General features: G+C 42.8%; 1 protein-coding gene across 1 annotated transcript in view; it reads right to left on the bottom strand.

The window, feature by feature from the left end:
• FLT1 (fms related receptor tyrosine kinase 1) overlaps positions 1-17,616 on the bottom strand; it is a 111,927-nt gene extending 94,311 nt beyond the window's left edge. The window contains exons 1-3 of the mRNA XM_085062264.1: positions 17,291-17,616; positions 3,204-3,300; positions 2,688-2,908 (exon numbers count right to left, since the gene is read on the bottom strand). Of these exons, the coding sequence (XP_084918390.1) occupies positions 2,688-2,908; positions 3,204-3,300; positions 17,291-17,348 (376 nt within the window). The 5' untranslated portion in view covers positions 17,349-17,616. The remainder of the gene's footprint in view (positions 1-2,687; positions 2,909-3,203; positions 3,301-17,290) is intronic.
• Positions 17,617-17,825: the final 209 nt, after the last annotated feature.

Here is a 17,825-nt window from a genome sequence, read left to right as displayed (position 1 = left end):
AATGCTTTAAGTCATTCTAGGGCCTGTGGGACTTACAGTCTCCTTCTCATCGCCTTGTGTTTTGTTTTTGTCTGTTGTGCTCATTTTCTGCTGTAGCATTCACTCATTACTGAACCAAAGGACTTAGTGGGTTTTTGTGGTTTGGTCTTTGGTCTTTTTTTTTTTAATCCAGTTCATATTCAGTATCACTCCAATTACGGAAATGAATAACATTTTTAAAACAATAAGTGATGACTTCCTGTACAAACAATATCAACTTTCCTGATTCGGATTCTGTGTTTGTAAATAGCAACTATTTGTTCTCATCTGCAGCATGCTAAGACATGGGAAACAGGCACCTCAGTGATCCACATGGAGCTAATATGGGAAATGGACTGACACAACGTCCTGCCACAGGAAACAATACAAAACAAGGAGGGACCCAAATTTCACAAATGTTTATTTCCTAAACACCCACAAATTAATGCAAAGTAAAACTAAACTCAGGAAAGATAGTCTTTGCAGAGGATTTTGCCACCCCCATCTCAACCCCACTTGAGCTAGATAATAGAATTTCATTCATGTTCACAGAAACAGTGACTTATATTAAGAGACAGATTGAAAAGAGATAATGAGATAGCATAGAGAAAGAAAATACTTTTTCTAACACTACACTTGTCAGAAAGGGTGAGTTTTGGTACTCGGGATCTTGTTTCTTTCCATCTTACTCAACAATTCTTCCTGAAACTGTAAATTTTTGGAGGACTACTATACCTTTCTCCACCTTAGGGCAGAGTGACACTTTCAACAGGCATTAAATGAGCAGTTACCTTGCAGCTTCCTTCATAATTTGTGGTTTTCCCTAACTCTCAGGTGTGCTTCCTGGGACACAAACAACACTCAAATGCTACTAAATTGGTTTTTGATCAAAATGATTGTCACATTCAGAAAATCAACATGCCAAAGAGGTCTAAGGATCCTACAGATTTGTTCCTTAAACATTTTACTATTTTTTTGGCAATTAAGGTAGGAGGAGTTATAAAATCTAGTCATCTCTTCAACAGTGACATCAAGATTTATGACTCAATATAATCGAAAAACCAAGACTCTCAGGCAGCCTTCTTTAACTGATTAGAGGGGGTAGGAGGAGTGGGAGTAGCAGGGGACTGTCCTAAAACTATTTCTGCAATGATACATTTCTCTTCCATCACCATGTGAATTCTGCAGATAACCTTGGTTCACAATCATCTAATCGATCCCTTTCAGATGCAGGCAAGCAACATACAACTTGGGAAGCGGTGAAGAGTTAGAAAGACTGGTTGTGTCTCTCATTTGTAAAAATTCAGGGTCCAGAAAAATGAACTCGTCAAACAGGTAAGAGACCAAGAGAATGCAAAGGCATCTCTTGTATTGTAAAGTCAGTTTAGCAGAGAGGTCCTTCTCATGTGGTGTATGTAGAGGATTCTGGGTAGGTCTCAGATAGGGATGACATCCAAAGTGGGAGGTTCAAGAAGGTGCCATCATGGGAAACTTGCAAAAGGCATCCAAGGAAATTGTATGTTTTCCTATGCTGCAGGCTGTTGGTCACTAAATGAATATCCTATTTTGGCTATTCTTCCACGGATGCATCTGTTGTTGGATTTACAGAGAATTATATTAAAAGAGCTGGGTGACAAAAACACTGCAGCATATTTCAAACGAATGAAAGTATGATGAACAGCATGAAATAGCCAATAAGTGCTCAATAAAGCAATACACAGTAATGGGGGGAGCTATCTTATTTTCTATCAGTGTAGCGAGAGGTACACTTCATTCTGCTTTTTCACAGTTCCAGCCTCACTCTTCATGTCACAAAATGAAAACAAAGGCTAATTCACTCTGATGTGAACTCATTAGATGCAGCAGACCCAAAATTTGGAAAACTTCCAGTTGCATGTACTCTGTAATACAGGCTTTCAAAATCTGTGAATCCCGAAATACTACTGTAATCTATTAACTTTATTAAGTAAAAATTAGGAAAAACTAAAGTATTAATTAAATCACTAAGGTGTCTATAATTTGTTCTTTTGTTGTTGTGTCCATTGAATTCAACTAGTCTCAGGAGTGTCTGATTAACACCCTGGAAGGAAACAGGATCAGAAAGAAATTTCTTTTACAGTCTAACTGACCTAATTCCAGCACATCCCATACATTACACAATACTTGTTTGCTGAACACAGCTCTGTGTTTAATTTGATTCCATTTATTCTAGATTTTTTCAATCTGTGTGACATGGACTACAGAGGACATTTTTTAATATGACTTCACATGCAAATAATAATTTTTCTGCAGCATGAGGTAATTCAGTGGTCTGGATAGACAGCTTTAGCACCCTTCAGCTGCCTAGAAATCACATCACATCCAGTCATGTAGGATATGATTTCTGAAACCCATTTCAGATGGGTAGTCCACTTCCATCTGGACTCTTGTTTACTCTGTGCAAGGGGTTGGATTAAGTCTTTTCCTTGCTTAATTTTGTTTTTCCTAACAGTCTACCATTTGTATTTGCAAGTTCTCAGAAAGCAGATTTTATACATTAATTGGTAAATTAACACTTTGCAAGGCTGAAAATATCATTCAAAACTCAGCCACAGCTGAACTGCCTTACTTATCCACTTTGCTGTATTGAAGAGCAAGTACCAAGAAGTGTTAAAAAAACTTCATCTTACCATTAATAAATACATAGACTGTAGATTCCTTCTTCTTTTTTGCTGGACTTGTTGGGTATTTGCAGCTATAGTTTCCAGTGTCACTTGCTTGAGTTCTGCTCAAGGTCAGACTGCTGCAGGACTGCTTCCCATTCCTTCCACAGGCATATTTAATTACTTTCAGCCTTTTGCTATCCTTGCTAAGAGTTTCAGGCAAAGACCATGAATGAACCATTTCCCCCCTGCAAATACAGATAAGGAAGCAGAAACAATTATGTTGGGCTGCAATTATATAGCTCCAGTTCCCAAGCTTTCTTTTTTATCAGGCTATTTATGGGGTTCTCTTTTATCTTGTTTTCCAAAAACAACAACAGAAACAACAAAGAACTATTAAACAATTGCCATTGAAGTTCACTCCCCACCTTTCCCCACAACATAAGGTTTAATTTTTTTTTCTGATTTCAGTTACAAAAAAAAAGCAAGTGTCAGGTGTATGAACTCCCTGCCAAATTATTAGAATCCAACTCAGTTGGTTACCTGCAGGTGAGATTTAAAGTCTGGCCGGCTTGAACAACATGCTGTACGTCCTTTATACTCAGCTCAGGAACTTTTAGTTTTGATCCTGAACTAGATCCTAGAAAAACAAAGAAAAAACCAAAACATTAACAAAGACAAATAATTCTGCTTCCAGTCCACTCACACTTACACTGTTGTACTGGAAAGGAAAACTGTGTGCCTCTCTCACCACACATACTCTCTTCCTTTGAGCAAAGTCCTGTTGTCCTGACTCAGGACTCAAATAACCTTCCAGCAGCATTACCCAGGGAAGAAAATAGAACTGAAAGCTATCAGTCAATGACTTTGCTCTCAAATTTTTCACCAAACACACCATGTAGAAAGTTCAAGAACTCATAGCTACACATCTAACCAAGGAAGTGTGCCCCCAAGCACCGCTTGCTGCATTTCCTTAGGAAACACTATAATGGCATCCCCTTCAATGGGAAGGGGAAAAGTCAGCCACTGCCAGGGCAAGAGCCACGTACTGACTTCTAAGATGGTGAAATCCCACTCAAACAACTCGCTGCAAAACTAGAATTGATGTGGAAGGAGTGAAAGGGGATTAAGGACCTTCCCTTCCTGACTGAAGGTCACAGCACTGTTACATATGGTCCCTTGCCAGCTGCAGGCTTCCCATCAGTGAAGTAGTGTCAAAAGGTAGAGCTTTACAGTAAATTTTGAGAACAAGATCAAGACACCTTCCAGGCCAGATCTGCTGCCTATTTGAGAAAGCGAGTATAGTGTCACAGCCTGATCATTCTGGCATGGGTGAAACCCTGGGTGTGAGTATAACACAAGGTGGCTTAGGACACTTGAAAACATCCAAGTGGACTTTGCAAAGGCCACTTGGAGGCATATTTTAGGAAGACCATGAAAAAGCCCCACAGTCAGAAAACCAGAAGAACATGAGATCTTCCTTCTCATCAAGTTGGGAGGTGCTGGCTGGAAAGACATCATGTTTATCTTTTACGCATAATAGGCTATGACCACAAAAGCTTTCATGGCAACCAGACAGAAGAGTATGCCTTTGAGAGGAAACAGTGCTTGATCCATCTCATTGCCCTTCCACTGACAGCAAAGTGTTCCAGAAACTGGGAATGTAACATAAAAATATCCTGAAACATTTAAAAGTCAAAAACCAATTTTAGTGTAATCTGGACTCAAGTGTAATTTGTAAAGATTTCAGCATTGAAAGAGAGCAACAGCAACTGCCCCAAACCACTTTACTCCAAGAGAAAGTATTACTCTGTCAACATATGAGAGAAGCAGCATCTCACAGTCAAGGGTAATGCAGATTTTTCTGCTAGAACTCAGTCAAGAACAGCTTAAGCTTAGCTACTTTAAGTCCTTTCAAGAGGTTCGTGCTATATACTGCATAAAGCTGTATGCATCAAACATAGCAGAAATATGTGAACCTTACTTGGAGGTTGTGTATCACCCATCAGAAATACCTCCCTCTTTTGGTGACTAGAGAAGGAAATTCTGGACAGCATTTCCTGCTGAGATTGGTGACCAAAATTTGGATGTATAAACACTTCAAAGTCAATGGCTGCTCCAAATTCAGCAGCTTTCTTTTTAGCCCTATATATCTTATTTAAGGTGTGGCTCCAGTTGTTTTCCTATATATTCTATCATCTGTGCCTATTCAAAACATGATTTAAAGGGTACACTTGAACATAGATGTAAACTAAATTATAGCTCACTTGCACAGGCTGCAAGCGAGGAATAAAGAGGTCCTCTGGACTGCATCACAAATAACACTATAGATTTGAATGGTGAGACTGTAGATGTACACAGACTTCGCCTGAGATTTGTCTATAGACAATCATATTTCTAACTAGATATTAATATATTCCACCAGATGTTAAGAGGGGAGAAAAATTGTGCAGCAAATCTTTGAAGAAGCAATTTGTTAGGTGATATATTGCAAACATATATTTTTCTCACCTGCCCTTTATGGATCTCAACCCTGAAGTGCTGATTCTCCCAAAGTGCACACTGTGCTTTTATGGGATGGTCTCCCACAGATGCTTACAGTCTATGAGTCTCCTCATTCACCATTCTGAGACAATGCCTCTGAGGCTAATCACTGAGAAACTGAAATAAGATGTCACAACAGCTAGGCAGCTTCTTGGAGACCAACCCAGGCACTTTGGTTGAGAGGGTTTGTCAACATCCTCCAACTAAACAATCTGATGATTTTGTGAAACTCCCACATTCCCTCATTTCATTTGCATTCCTCTTGTCATCCCAGAATTAAAGGGTCAGATGCTCTCCCAAGAAGGCAGCGTTTACATCCAGCTTTATGAATCTTGATCCTTACTTCATGGGGAGACTTGATCTCAAGCTTCCCTGAACTGCTCATTATTTGAGCCTCTGGAAAAGCTGAAAGCATGCAACAGTGTTTATAAGCAGTTCAACATGTATGAAAAAAACAACAGTGATGGTCTGCCAGAGGAAACTGTCGGGATCAAAGCCCAGCTGCTAGAGCTGCAACACTCAACCTAGTTGCTAGAAAGCAATGTGTAGGTTGCTTCCTGCATAAAACTGGCGGAAAAGTGGAAAAATCCATATGAGTGACAGGTGTTGACAGCAAGGCAGGACAGTAAGTCTGGGGTGCCTGGTCATGCCTGCGGTGCTGAGCGCTTGGCTTTGCTTGGCACTGGCACCGGCACCATGCCCAGGAGCAAAGCCAGTCATGCAGCACCATGCCCACGTGTGACCCATGCTGAGACCAGGAGACCAGCCCTGGGAATGTGGGCTGCTGTGGTTTTCAAAGTCTGCCAAAGGTGACGAGCAAGAAGCCATCATGAATTTTACAAGATTTTTCTCTTCATAGCTTTAAAGTGACATAAGCAAAGATGTGAAAACCTTAAGATCTATCTTAAATGAAGCATACAAAACAAGGCAGCCTGAAAGCCTGTATGTCTGATCTGTCTCAGAGTTATTAAAATCAAAGGAAAAACAAAACAAAATCACCTACTTTTTCACTCCATCTTTTAGGCAGAAAAGAAACCCAAATATACTAGACACATACTCAAGCTTTTGCCCTTTTACACATTTTACATATATCTAAAAGACAGTGCAGTATTTATAAATATTGTGTGTGGGATCTTAAGGAGTGCTTAGTGTTTGTCTAACTCTGCTCCCATTGACACAAGACAGCATTTCATCATTGATTTCAAGTACATTTTAGACACTTAAGTCCAGTAGTTAATCATATTAACATTCAAGACTTCATTTCAGTGTATTTATCAAGACATACGAGCTTTGTTACATACTTATTTAGTTAGTTCTTCACTGACAAAAAGCTGAAGTCTCATTTCAAGCCAATATTGTTGCTTTTACAACTATGGGAGACAATGCTTTTACCAGCAAGATGCTATGTCTTGAAGAAAAATAGCTTTTTTTGACATCCTATCTATTCATGGGTCATTAGCTTCCTTACATTTTTAAATGCTTCAAAACTGATGCAGGGTACAAATGCAATAGAGTTTGACATGTTTACAGGGAAAGAAAAAGGAAAGAGAATAGCAGGGAAATTCCTACTGTCAATATTTAGAAGCAGATTATGCCTTCTATGTACCTTCTGTGGGCATTTTACTTGACACTGTCTTTTCTGAAGGGTCATGGCTCAACAGGACACATTCACTTATCATTGTGCCTGTCACTAAGCGACCATCAGCAGCCTACCCTCACACTGACCTACATTGAGGGGTGCAACTTCTTTTCATGTGACAACAAGAGAACTAATTAATCCTGATAACTGAGGAATCTCCTCCCGTGGGGAATGGGGTAATTTTTTTGGACGTATTTTATTTGTTATTGAAGGCTTATTAGATACATGTGAAAGTCAGTCAATGCAGTTGCTTAATTAATGAGCAAACATTAATTTAGATTGCAAGTGTTAGTCATTCTAAGTAAAGTAAGGGAAGAACAAATATTTTTTTATTAAAGCAGAGAGAAATCTGTAATTTGCAAGGGAAAAAAAGAAGCTTTCTTCAATTATTTTCTGCCCTTCAAAAAAAAAAAAAAGCTGATCCTCTTCCAAATTAAATAAATAACATATAGAATTATCTGTTAACCAAAAAAATCCACTGAGCACAAGTCATGACAAAAAGGTAAAATAAATTAACATGCATATATTTTTCCAATATGATGTGTGTCCTGTTCTACAGACAAATGAGTAACCATGCACATATGGTGAACCTTCCACTGATTTCTGCTAAATCTTGATTTCTCTTAAAAATTATAGATTTGCTGAACTCAAAATCGGGACCATGATCTGGGAAATTATTCCCAGTCAGATTTTCCCAGTTTCTATTTTTAAATTTCTTTTCATACACTGAAAATTTCTGCTACCTTTGACTAAAGAAAGCAAGCCCAAAATCTACCTTTAAGACTTAGTTAAAAAATTATAATATTAGTAGTTGTTATAAATTTCCTTGAAGTTAACAGGTTTGATGACTTTCTAACATCTTTTCCATAATTTGGGGCTGTAACTGTCTTCCAGCCACTCCGGTTATCCTCAACATGTTGACTAATATTTTTTTCACCTGCACAATGAGAGGTTAAGGAGAATGATCAGTTTATCTTTGTAGCTTCAATGTGTACAAAGAATCTGACCTTCTGGGTTTAAAGTGCCATCTGAGGGCAATAAAGTTATCCATCATGAAGTAATTGTTTCAGTCGCTGTTGGATTTGCACATGTTTTACTGCTTGTTAAACATAACTGAGCCTTTGAGGGCTTTACCATCAAATATCATTTCCTCCTGATTCAAACATTCAGCAAAGATGTATTTTGTAGAGGACACTCCTGCACCAGAAGGAGAGCACACGTGGTTTCTTATCAGGGTCTTCACCTCTCTGTGCTGCTTAAAACATTAGTCATTCAGTTCAAATGCAGCCCAGGGCTTTTCTCTTGCTTATGAGCACTTCCTTATGGGTCATTCCACTGAAGGGAATGGGAATACCCCCATGCATGCGACTAATAAACAATTGCAGAATCCAGAAGAAATGTGAAGGAAAATGGCAGCATCCAGTGGGTTCACCTTCAGTGCATCTCCAGTGAAAATGTGCTGACTCTGATCTGCAGCAGCACTCTAACAAGAGCATGGCCACTAGCTCACCTCAATGGAGTGTATGGCTTTACTCCATTTTGGAAGGAAACCTGGGATGTTTGCAGTTTTCTTTATCTCAGAGCTATTCTTGACAAGCTATTGTATTACCATCTCTTTGAAAGGTATTTTTGTATTACCATCTTTTTGAAAGGTTCTTCAAGCCATTACGTAAGTAAATATTACTTTTTTTTTTTTTTGGTCAAACAGTTGCACCTATCTGTAATAATTGCAATTACATCAATTAACCGATTAACTCTATTTAAAAAAGAAAATACAAAGATATACAGAGAAATGAACTCATGGTCAATTCTCAGGAGCCACTTAAAGTTTTGATTTACATCTGACCATATGAAGAAGTTTTGACCAACAGGTCCTGCTAGTTTTATCAACACTGAGATCCTCATCAGAATTAATGCTTGCATTTATAAAGACAGGAAGACTTTTAGGGAGAGTTGTCTTAAATTTGTGTGGTGAATGGAAAAGAAAATTATGTTTTCCTGTTCAAAGTGTGACTGTCTGGCCTGGTCCTGCCACAGGACTAGAGAGGGAAGGGAGCAGCCTGGCTAATGAAGCTTTCTGCTTCTGTGAGTGCTAGTGGCTGGGAAGAACTGCTACTGGAAGGAGACAATCTTCTATCCCCATGGCATCAATAGCCCCCCTCTCATCTGTCACCTGGGGTTCTGATGCTCAGGTACAGGCAAAGAAGGCAGCACAACCTGGTTCCTGCCCCCAGAGGTAAAAGTACCATCTCCATTGCCTGTAGTTTGAAACAGTCTCCAGGAAAAACTTTCAGTGCCAAACCATGAGTCACCCTGGAACTCAAAGTGGTATCTCTAGGTCTTTCAGATGCCATCTAAGTCCCCATTCTAAAGGAAATCTCACAGTCATCTAACCTTACAGCACTTCTCTGAAGCAAATCCAGACTTTGTACCTGAAGCCTGCAGAAGAGAAACTAGGGCAGCTTAACTGTGAGAGAGCAAGGAGACATGCTTTATCCCAAGCTAACACTGACAATTGCCCAGATGAGCAAACTCACAATCTGAAGCAGCAAAGTGTAACCACTATTTCTATTGAAGCAGAACTTTGCAGGGCAATTAAGAGCCATGGGGATTTGCAAGTGTTAAAAGATATAGATTCCTGGACTCAGAGGTAGTTTTGTACTTGCTTCCTGTTGGTTCCTGTGCAAAGAGAGGCACCATGTGTGCTGGTACATAGCTGGAAGACAGAAACACCCCCAGGGTAGAAGCAGCAGCTCAAGCTGTATCACTCCTTAACAGGTCCATCACTTGCACATATCTCTGTGGTGACCGAAATATCTTCTCTTTTGCATTTAAGACCAAGAAAATTTTTGGATGCTATTTGCTTACAAAGTTAAGTGTATCATACAGATGCACAAAAATTATCAGTTTGTTGGTTCATCACTTTCAGGTCCAGAAGGGACATTCCATTTATCCAGTCTGATGTTCTGCAACACATGCCAAGAGATTTCTGGATTAAATGCCTAAGTTTGATCAATCTCAATTATAATTTAAGAATTTAAAGTACCAAGGACATAACAGCCAGCCAAAAAATAATGATAGGTTAATGGATGGCAAAGCTGGGTTGCTCTATCATGCACATTGTAGTAGAGTCTGAACAGCACAAGGTTTGTAACAGTAGATTAGATGAGTTCTGGGCAGACTAAAAGCCTTGACCATGACTCTGTGCTGTGGAACTAAAAATCAGTCAGCAAGGAAAATGGATGTTCAACTGCCCAAAATAGGCCTTCATAGGCATAGAAAAGTGTTTGAACGAGTGTGTCCCTCTCTTTTTAGTTCTAAATCTCAGAGCACGTTATAATTTATTTATTCTCTGTGTGTATTTGCTGTTCCTAGATATACACTGATAAAAGATTAAATGTTATAGAGGCAAAGCAAAACACCCACTTGTTAAAAATAGCACAATAGCTCTGATAACACTTCATTAGCACTTCTGAGCAATACACACTATCATATCAATATGATATAATATACCATGGCCAATAGCTGCAAATGTAAACAAATAGGTATTTCCCCAGTAACTTCCAAACATTTTGCCAGTATTTACCCTAGCTAGGTCAGGTTGGTTTTATAGAAACCTGTGGCAAAGCCATTCATTTAAAGTACAGGGAGCGGTTGTTCATGAAAAATTTAGATGCAGAAATTAAACAAACTGAAATCTCAGCTCGTTGTTTGACATAAATCTCATTCCAGTTACTGCCAATTAAAATTACTGACATTTCCCATCATACCTGGGCAACCAAGGCCATGCACTTCACTGCATGCAGTTCAGCCCCACAGACCACAAGACCTGCTTGAAGGCACTTGCTTCACCAGCTCATCAGAAGATTGTGTCTTGTTTGCACTAAACTCACCAGGTGACTTCCATGCATGAGCATAGGCACCTTATACAATGCCAAAGAAAAATGAATTTCAATATTTAGTGCAAACTAAACATAGAGGATTTGCAAAAGTCCATTGTTACAGCTGAACTGTCCTGTAGTGCTCCAAGACAAAAAGAAAAGTCAGGAACTGACTTTCCATCCACTCCACTTGAAACTAAAAAACAGAGCTATAAGTGAAGCCCCTGGATTCAAAACAAGAGCAAGCAAATAATGCAGCACAACAATTTAAAACAGAGAGGTGAGAAGAACTGGAACAGTCAACACAGAGGGGTCCCTTGCAATGGCTTGGGAGCAAAACCTACTTTGCTGTTAAATGACATCTAAAGCACAAAGTCTAAGGTAGATGCACATGCAGAAATCCTCTGTCAAGCTTGCCTATGGCTCAATTACATTGGGAAATTATCATCAATAATACTTATAAAATTGATTAGGATGATTGTCAATTGCAGCATAGCATGAGACAAAGAAAGATGGAGTTTCACCCCAAATACTTTTAGCACAACAGAACAAGAAAATTATATGTATTATAACATTTAATATGATTTAATTCCACTGTGTAATATCCACTTGCATAAACACAGACAACAACTAAATTTTAGTTTCCTTGACCCTCAGTCCATGGTTTCTTAGTGAATAATATTGGATTTCAGATCACACTACCAAAAAAAAAAATCCCTTCTGGAGAATTTTTTCAGATAACTGCTTCCTGCAAGGCTTCTTGAACCTTCCCTGAAGATCAGGTGTTGGACACCACTGAAGACATGACATGAAGCTAAATAGAGCCCTTGTCTGATACAGGATGGCAACTCTCACGCTTCTGTTAACATTAGTCTATGGTGATCCTGATGAGAGGTTTTTCCACAGAGGAATGACAATGGGAACAAAAGGGGTGAATTCCTTCACTCTGTGTCAAGGAAGAATCCCACAGGAAGGACGCTTAAGTGAGCTATGTGAAATTGTGAAATTCCTCTCATGAAATGCCCTCACACTCATCCCTTGTCGCTCCCCATGCACCAAGCAGGGGGTCTGTTCCCAGAGCACAGGCTTCCTGAGAGGACATCTGAGGAGCAGAGATGTCTGCTCCCAGGTCCCCAGCTCCCAAGGGCCACTGTGCCTTGCCTGCTTCACCCATTTCAAGGCACAGAGTGGAAATAATGTAAATACATTGTCACAGCATCTTCAATCCACTGAAATTCCAGAAGCAGCTGCCTTCTAGCCCCTTGCCCATCCTTCAACTGCTCCAACAGCAGAGAACCTTGTTTCAAGGTCACAGCTCCAAAAGAGGGAATACAACCTAAAAAGAAGTCGTATTACGCAAGTGCTTACTGCCACGTATCAGCAAATGCTGGAAAAGCAGCCCCATCACCCAGAAAAGTCATGCCAAGAGAAATCAGTGTTAACAATATCACACTGAATTATGCTCTAAGTATGTTACAGGGGTGACTTAACCTTGTGGATATGGATTTCAGTAATGAAAAATCAACTGCGATTTGAGGGGGAAACAACAGATAGAGTAAAATCAGGTCACCATGAACACAAACCTTTTGCTTCTGCATTAACACAAGACAAACAAAAGTCCAAGAAAGATTATTAATGAATCAATGAAGTATTGCACAAGCATCTGATACACTGATGCATCACCAGCTAGATCATTCTTCTCTTTATCTTTAGTCTGGCACATCTCCATTCAGTGTGCCACACAAAAAACACCCCAAATGCAAACATGACTTAATACAGAAAAAACAGTTGTCCCCATTTCCTGTTCAAGTTTCTCCATACATCTCAATGTATATCATCAGACAAAAGTACCCCTGAAATCTGTAGTTTCAAATCTCTATGTCCACACTGTTGGTTTCTCAGTCTGTGAGTACTTTGCTTAGGTCCATCATGAGTTCATTCTGCTGGTCACAAAGGCATGATATTATGCCATGCATGGCTTTGGAGAGAGCACTAATGCCTGCACTTTCACTTTTCCAACTCCTGCTTTCAGCGCAACTTTTTTTTTAAGCACCAAGTTTTATGTACTGATCTCCAGCTGTAGGGGAATGAAACTGAACTTCTGCATCTCAGTAAGAGAAAACTGTGTGGGTACCTTCCTGACAATCACTGCACCAATTTTAGAATAAGCAGTTCACCATGGTGCATCATGCAATCGGGCCATTCCCAGCTGAGGATGCTTGAGGAAAGGTTGCTTCTCAGTTGCAGGAATATGTGCAGTAAGGATGCATCACAATGGCAAAGAGAGAAGAGCCTGGTTCTGTCTGTGGTAGCATTCATGCTCAAATATATACAGATATATTTTTCTACATTCTCACAAACATTGATAGAGGGGGAAAAAGAGACAGCTAGGGGCAGGGGTGAGATCTGAAGACAAAGCATGTCGTTGGAGGGAGTAGTTTGCTTATTTAAGGTCTCACACCATTAGGAGAGGCTTGTCTGCAAGGGCAGAGGTGACCGTGACTGGGCATTCTGCACTTCATGCAAAACCAACCCTTGCAGTAATCTTGCTTTCCATTCCCCCTGGGCCTGCAGCAGGAAGTCCCAAAGCCTGACTGTGGCGGATTCAAAGGCACAGTTTTGCTGCTGAAGACCCATCACAGTCCCTCTGAACACAGACTTCTGAAACACCAAACCTTAACCCTCATCTGCTGAGCTTCTTCCTTTCCCAATCTCAGTCAGACATGAAAACTAGCAAACTGAGAAACAGTGTGCTGGAAGTTTCCAAACCACATTAAAGTGTAAGTACTTATCAACTGTTCTGAAAATCTGGACAATTTCCTTTTGTCCTATACACCCACACAGAGTGAACAGCTACTGGTTTCAATCTTTGAAGCATCTGACAAAAAATAGACAGCTTGTTTGTTATTGTTCAGATGTAAAAAAATCCCAACACCACCCAAAAACCTCTCAAATCTCCCCATTGGCAACTCTTTAGGGTTTTAAATATATTGGATGCTTCTGGATATGGCGATCTTTATTACACCACAGGCCAAGTCCTGATTTTGTCCAGCAAAACCTGTAAATCCAGAAGATGCCAGCCCAGCCCAAAGGAGTTGTTGCAGATTTACACCAGATATAAGAGAATGAAATCTAGTTTTATGTAGAGCATATGAGCAAAACACCTGTCTGGTAAAACATCAGTAAGCTGTGTAAGTGATTTTCTTTAGCAATGTCAGAAAGTTTGATGCTTTAACACCATATAAATATTTGTTTTAAATCTGTGTTATATAGCAATGTATAACTCTGCTGCTTTATGTAAATACAGTTTGAAATTTTTTAGGGAGCCCCGTTTCTATGAAGGCCCAGAAGTGGGAAAGCCAGTTTTTCTGAACTTCATTAACAACTCCAGCCCTAATCCCAAATTGGACCATTCTGTCTGTGTCATTGCTTCAGCAAGTACTCAAATCAAATTGAAACCGTACCATATGAACTTCCATCTGAACAGAACTTTCAGAGAAGTCAGGTTAGTTATTGCAAGAAATTAACCTCAGCACTGATTAGATTTGACCTGGAATTCTTCCTTCATTTTTTCCAGCTGACCATGAAATTGAAAAGTCCACTGGGGATTTTGATGTTCTAGTTCCAACTGAAATAACTGAGATCATATAGTGCTGTTCACAGATAAGACTGTAATGGAGTCTATTTACCTTCTAGTGGCTAATTGTGAAGTACTGCTTTTGTGTGGAAAGCCAGAAATACAGCTGGAAATACAGCTAAATAATAAATTTATGTTTCTGGAAACATGGCACATAAGCCTTGATCCGCACTGTAGACTCTGATATTTTCAGGGTTTAAAAACAGTCCTCCACAATCCCAAAGGACAATTATTCAAATTATTGTCATACAAAGTCTAGAACTGAGAGATTGAATTTAGTACAGCAACTACATTTTCATGTGGACCATTATGTGTACAGTCATTAGCAAGTATGTGCAGTACAATTTGTGGCATAAATATATATGGGATATAAAAAACCATAGGTGAGTTCTATGTAAAACCCAGGAAAAAAAGTATCATTTTTTCCCAAGTTAACCAAAATATGCATGTGCACAAGAGAGCTGAAGTGCCCAACACTCACATGTCAAATAAATTTAATTTCCTTAATCTCATTTTTCAAATGGGGACTCTCAAAACTTGTAGTCTGCATGTTGCTTTGGGGAAATTTAAATTATTTAATAGACATATATGAGCTAAAAGACCTCTTTCTGTCACCTCCTTGTGGACCTCTTTTTAGGTTCCTTCTGAACCACTGACTGTTTCCAAGAATCTCCTCTAGCACCTGTCAGCAAATGGAAGCTCAGCAGACACCTGCAGAGGCTGAATTACAAGGGGAGACCAGTGATGAATTGAATTTCATCAAGAACACTGGAATCGGGAAGTGCTGGGTAGCCTGAGTAAGAATTGTAGATAAATAAGCAGTGACAGAGGGTGACATGGGAGAAAAAGCACAGAGAGATGTACGGTACAAAATATGGTACACTAGACCAATAACTTTGAAACTCTCAGTGCAAACGCAACTATGAAGAGTTTTTCCAGTGGGCCAGAAGAAACATGATCAACCTATTTGTGATGTCCAAACAAAGCTGAGCAAGAATGCTTTCCTAGAAAACAAACAAAAAAAGCAACAAAACCAATGAGTCTGAAAATGCTTAAATTCTGATTTGAGCACAATCTCTTGTACATTGCGGGGATATGAATTTCCAGCAAAATAGTTGTAAGGGCACTCAGCCAAACTGCAGAGAAGCAACTTTCCAATGCCTACAGCACCTGAGCCGACCTTGGGATGTTTGTCCCCAGCACCCAGAACAGCAGGTTTTCCCCTAAGCAAGCCAAGCTTTTCCCACTAGGATTGGTCTAGAGTGCACACGAACAGGAAGGTGAACCAGGGTCTCTCTCACAGTCCCTGGCTCATAGAGTCCACCCTCTCCCTGGGCAGTGGGTTTGCCATGATCTGCACAATGGAAAACCTTTCCGACAGGAAAGAGGAAGCCAGTTCCCTGGTGAAGCTGATCACTGCAGGAGCCCATGTGGGAGCAGGACGCCGAAGTTCAAACTCAAGCTGTGAAGGAAGCCTGGCAAGGATCTGAACCCACATTTCCTGTATCCAGGGTGGGTGTCCCATCCCTCTGCCTATTTCATCTTGGGCATAAGAACCTCCTAGGCAGAGACAAATAATGTGGGGAAATTAGCGCTTTCCTGGGGAAAAGAAAGAGCAGGGGAAAAGTAAAAGAATACCTATATATCTGTATCAAAGCTGATGAATCAGCACTTCCCGAGCAGGAAAACGTCTCGTCGGAGCGGCCCCGCCAGCTCTCCCCCCGGCAGCCGCAGGCAGCAGGGCCACTCCCGTGGGCTCAGCGGCGCGGAGCAGACCGAGCCCCCGGCCACTCGCGAGGGGCAGCGTGGCCGTGCGGGAGAGCGCGCAGCTAACCACAGGAACGCTGGCCTCGACGGCTGTCCCGCGGGGAGCTCGGCTTTTCCCTTCCCCACTCGGGGTTTGTTCTCTCTCCTCGCCGACCGCCAGCCCTTTTCTGCCGAGCTCCATCCCCGCGGGAGCAGCCCGCTGCCGTGCGCGCTGCCCCGGGGCGTACGGGGGAGTCCCTTGCGCTGAAAGGCGTCGGGGCCGCCGATACGCCCCGCGGGTCAGCTGCCCTGCAGAGGGATGAGCCCACGCGGGACCGGCCTTTGCCAAGCCACCCCGCACCCCTGCTACCAGGTGACCAGACACGCGATGCTGGGACGCACTGCCAACCACGGCGCTCCAGGCCACGGGCACCGACACTTGGCTCAAAGTAAAATAAAACTTAATTAAGAACATCAAATCTGCAGTGATCCATCCCTGTACACGCAGCATTGCGGGATGCAGACACCGGAGAGCAGCTCCATCCCACTCTCCAGTGATGCCCCGCAGCCAAACACACAGGCAGCCCCACCGATGCTCCGCCGACCTGCTCGGGCTGGAGGCAGCAGGACCTAGATTTTTGCGAAGAAAACGTACACCTTTGCCCCTTCACGGGCAGAGCTGGGACACTTGAAAACAAAGTACGGATGAAAGAAGAGTGCCCCACAGCCAAGACGTGCTCTCTTTTCCGTGATGCACCGGTTAGGACAACTCCCTATGATGTACGGCGGTCCTCTGCGCCCGAGAGAGGTTCGCCTCCACGCCTCCACTGCCTTGGCTGTAGGAGGAGAGGCACCGAGGCTCCGCACTGCCAGACCCTCCGGGGAGCTGCTCCCGGGACACACCGACAGGGATACAGATGATAACGACTTCTCGGGGATGCGGCGTTTCGCCGCTCCTTCAAAAGCGGGGATCACTTCCCTGGCCCTGCCCAGAGGAGAGGAGCGGAGAGGAGGCAGGTGCCCGCCGGCTCCAGCCGACAAGAGAGGCGCGGTGGGACCGGTCAGAGGCGCGGTGGGACCGGTCAGGGGCGCGGCCAGCGAGGCGCATCACTGGGGGCCCGTGGCGGAGAGCTCGGCACAGAACGGGGTCTGACTGGGGCAGCGCGTCCCGGCGGTCCCTTACCTGCGAGCAGGAGGGCGGCTCCCAGCAGCACGGTCCCTGAGAGCAACTGGCGGGGCATGGTCCTGCCTGTGGGAACGCAGGGCTCTTTCCCTGCAGACGGCGGCGAGGCAGGGTCAGAGGCGCCGTCTAGGCTCCGACGGGCTCTCCTCGGTCCCGGGCGCTTCCCGCGGTGGCGGAGATAACGGCACTGCGCGGCGCGGAATCCGCATCCAGCAGCCCCCGAGTCCTATCCACCCTCCCCTGCCCGGCCCGATCCGACCTGCGGAAATGGAGTATCCGCTGAGGGCCGCCCTGCCAGCTTCACCTCCCGCGGGCATCAGATACCCGCCAGCCCCAGCCTCGCTGATTTATAACTTCCCCACCCCTCCCCACGCACCCCTCCGCCCCCCCCGCCCACATCCTCCGCCGGGAGCACGCCCTCCCCGGGACGCGTCCCCCGCCCGCCCGCCCGCCCGTCGGCGGGCACGCTGTCGCTGCCCCGCGGGTCTCCCGGTCCTGGCCGCCCCCTACCCGCAGGGAGCCCGGCCGTACCGTC

The sequence above is a fragment of the Lichenostomus cassidix genome, chromosome 1 (genome assembly GCF_008360975.1).
Source record: "Lichenostomus cassidix isolate B80296 chromosome 1, HeHo_3.0, whole genome shotgun sequence".
NCBI classification, from domain to species: Eukaryota; Metazoa; Chordata; class Aves; order Passeriformes; family Meliphagidae; genus Lichenostomus; species Lichenostomus cassidix.
The sequence above is the reverse complement of the archived record's forward strand: the minus strand, read 5'-3'. Positions and strand labels throughout refer to the sequence as shown.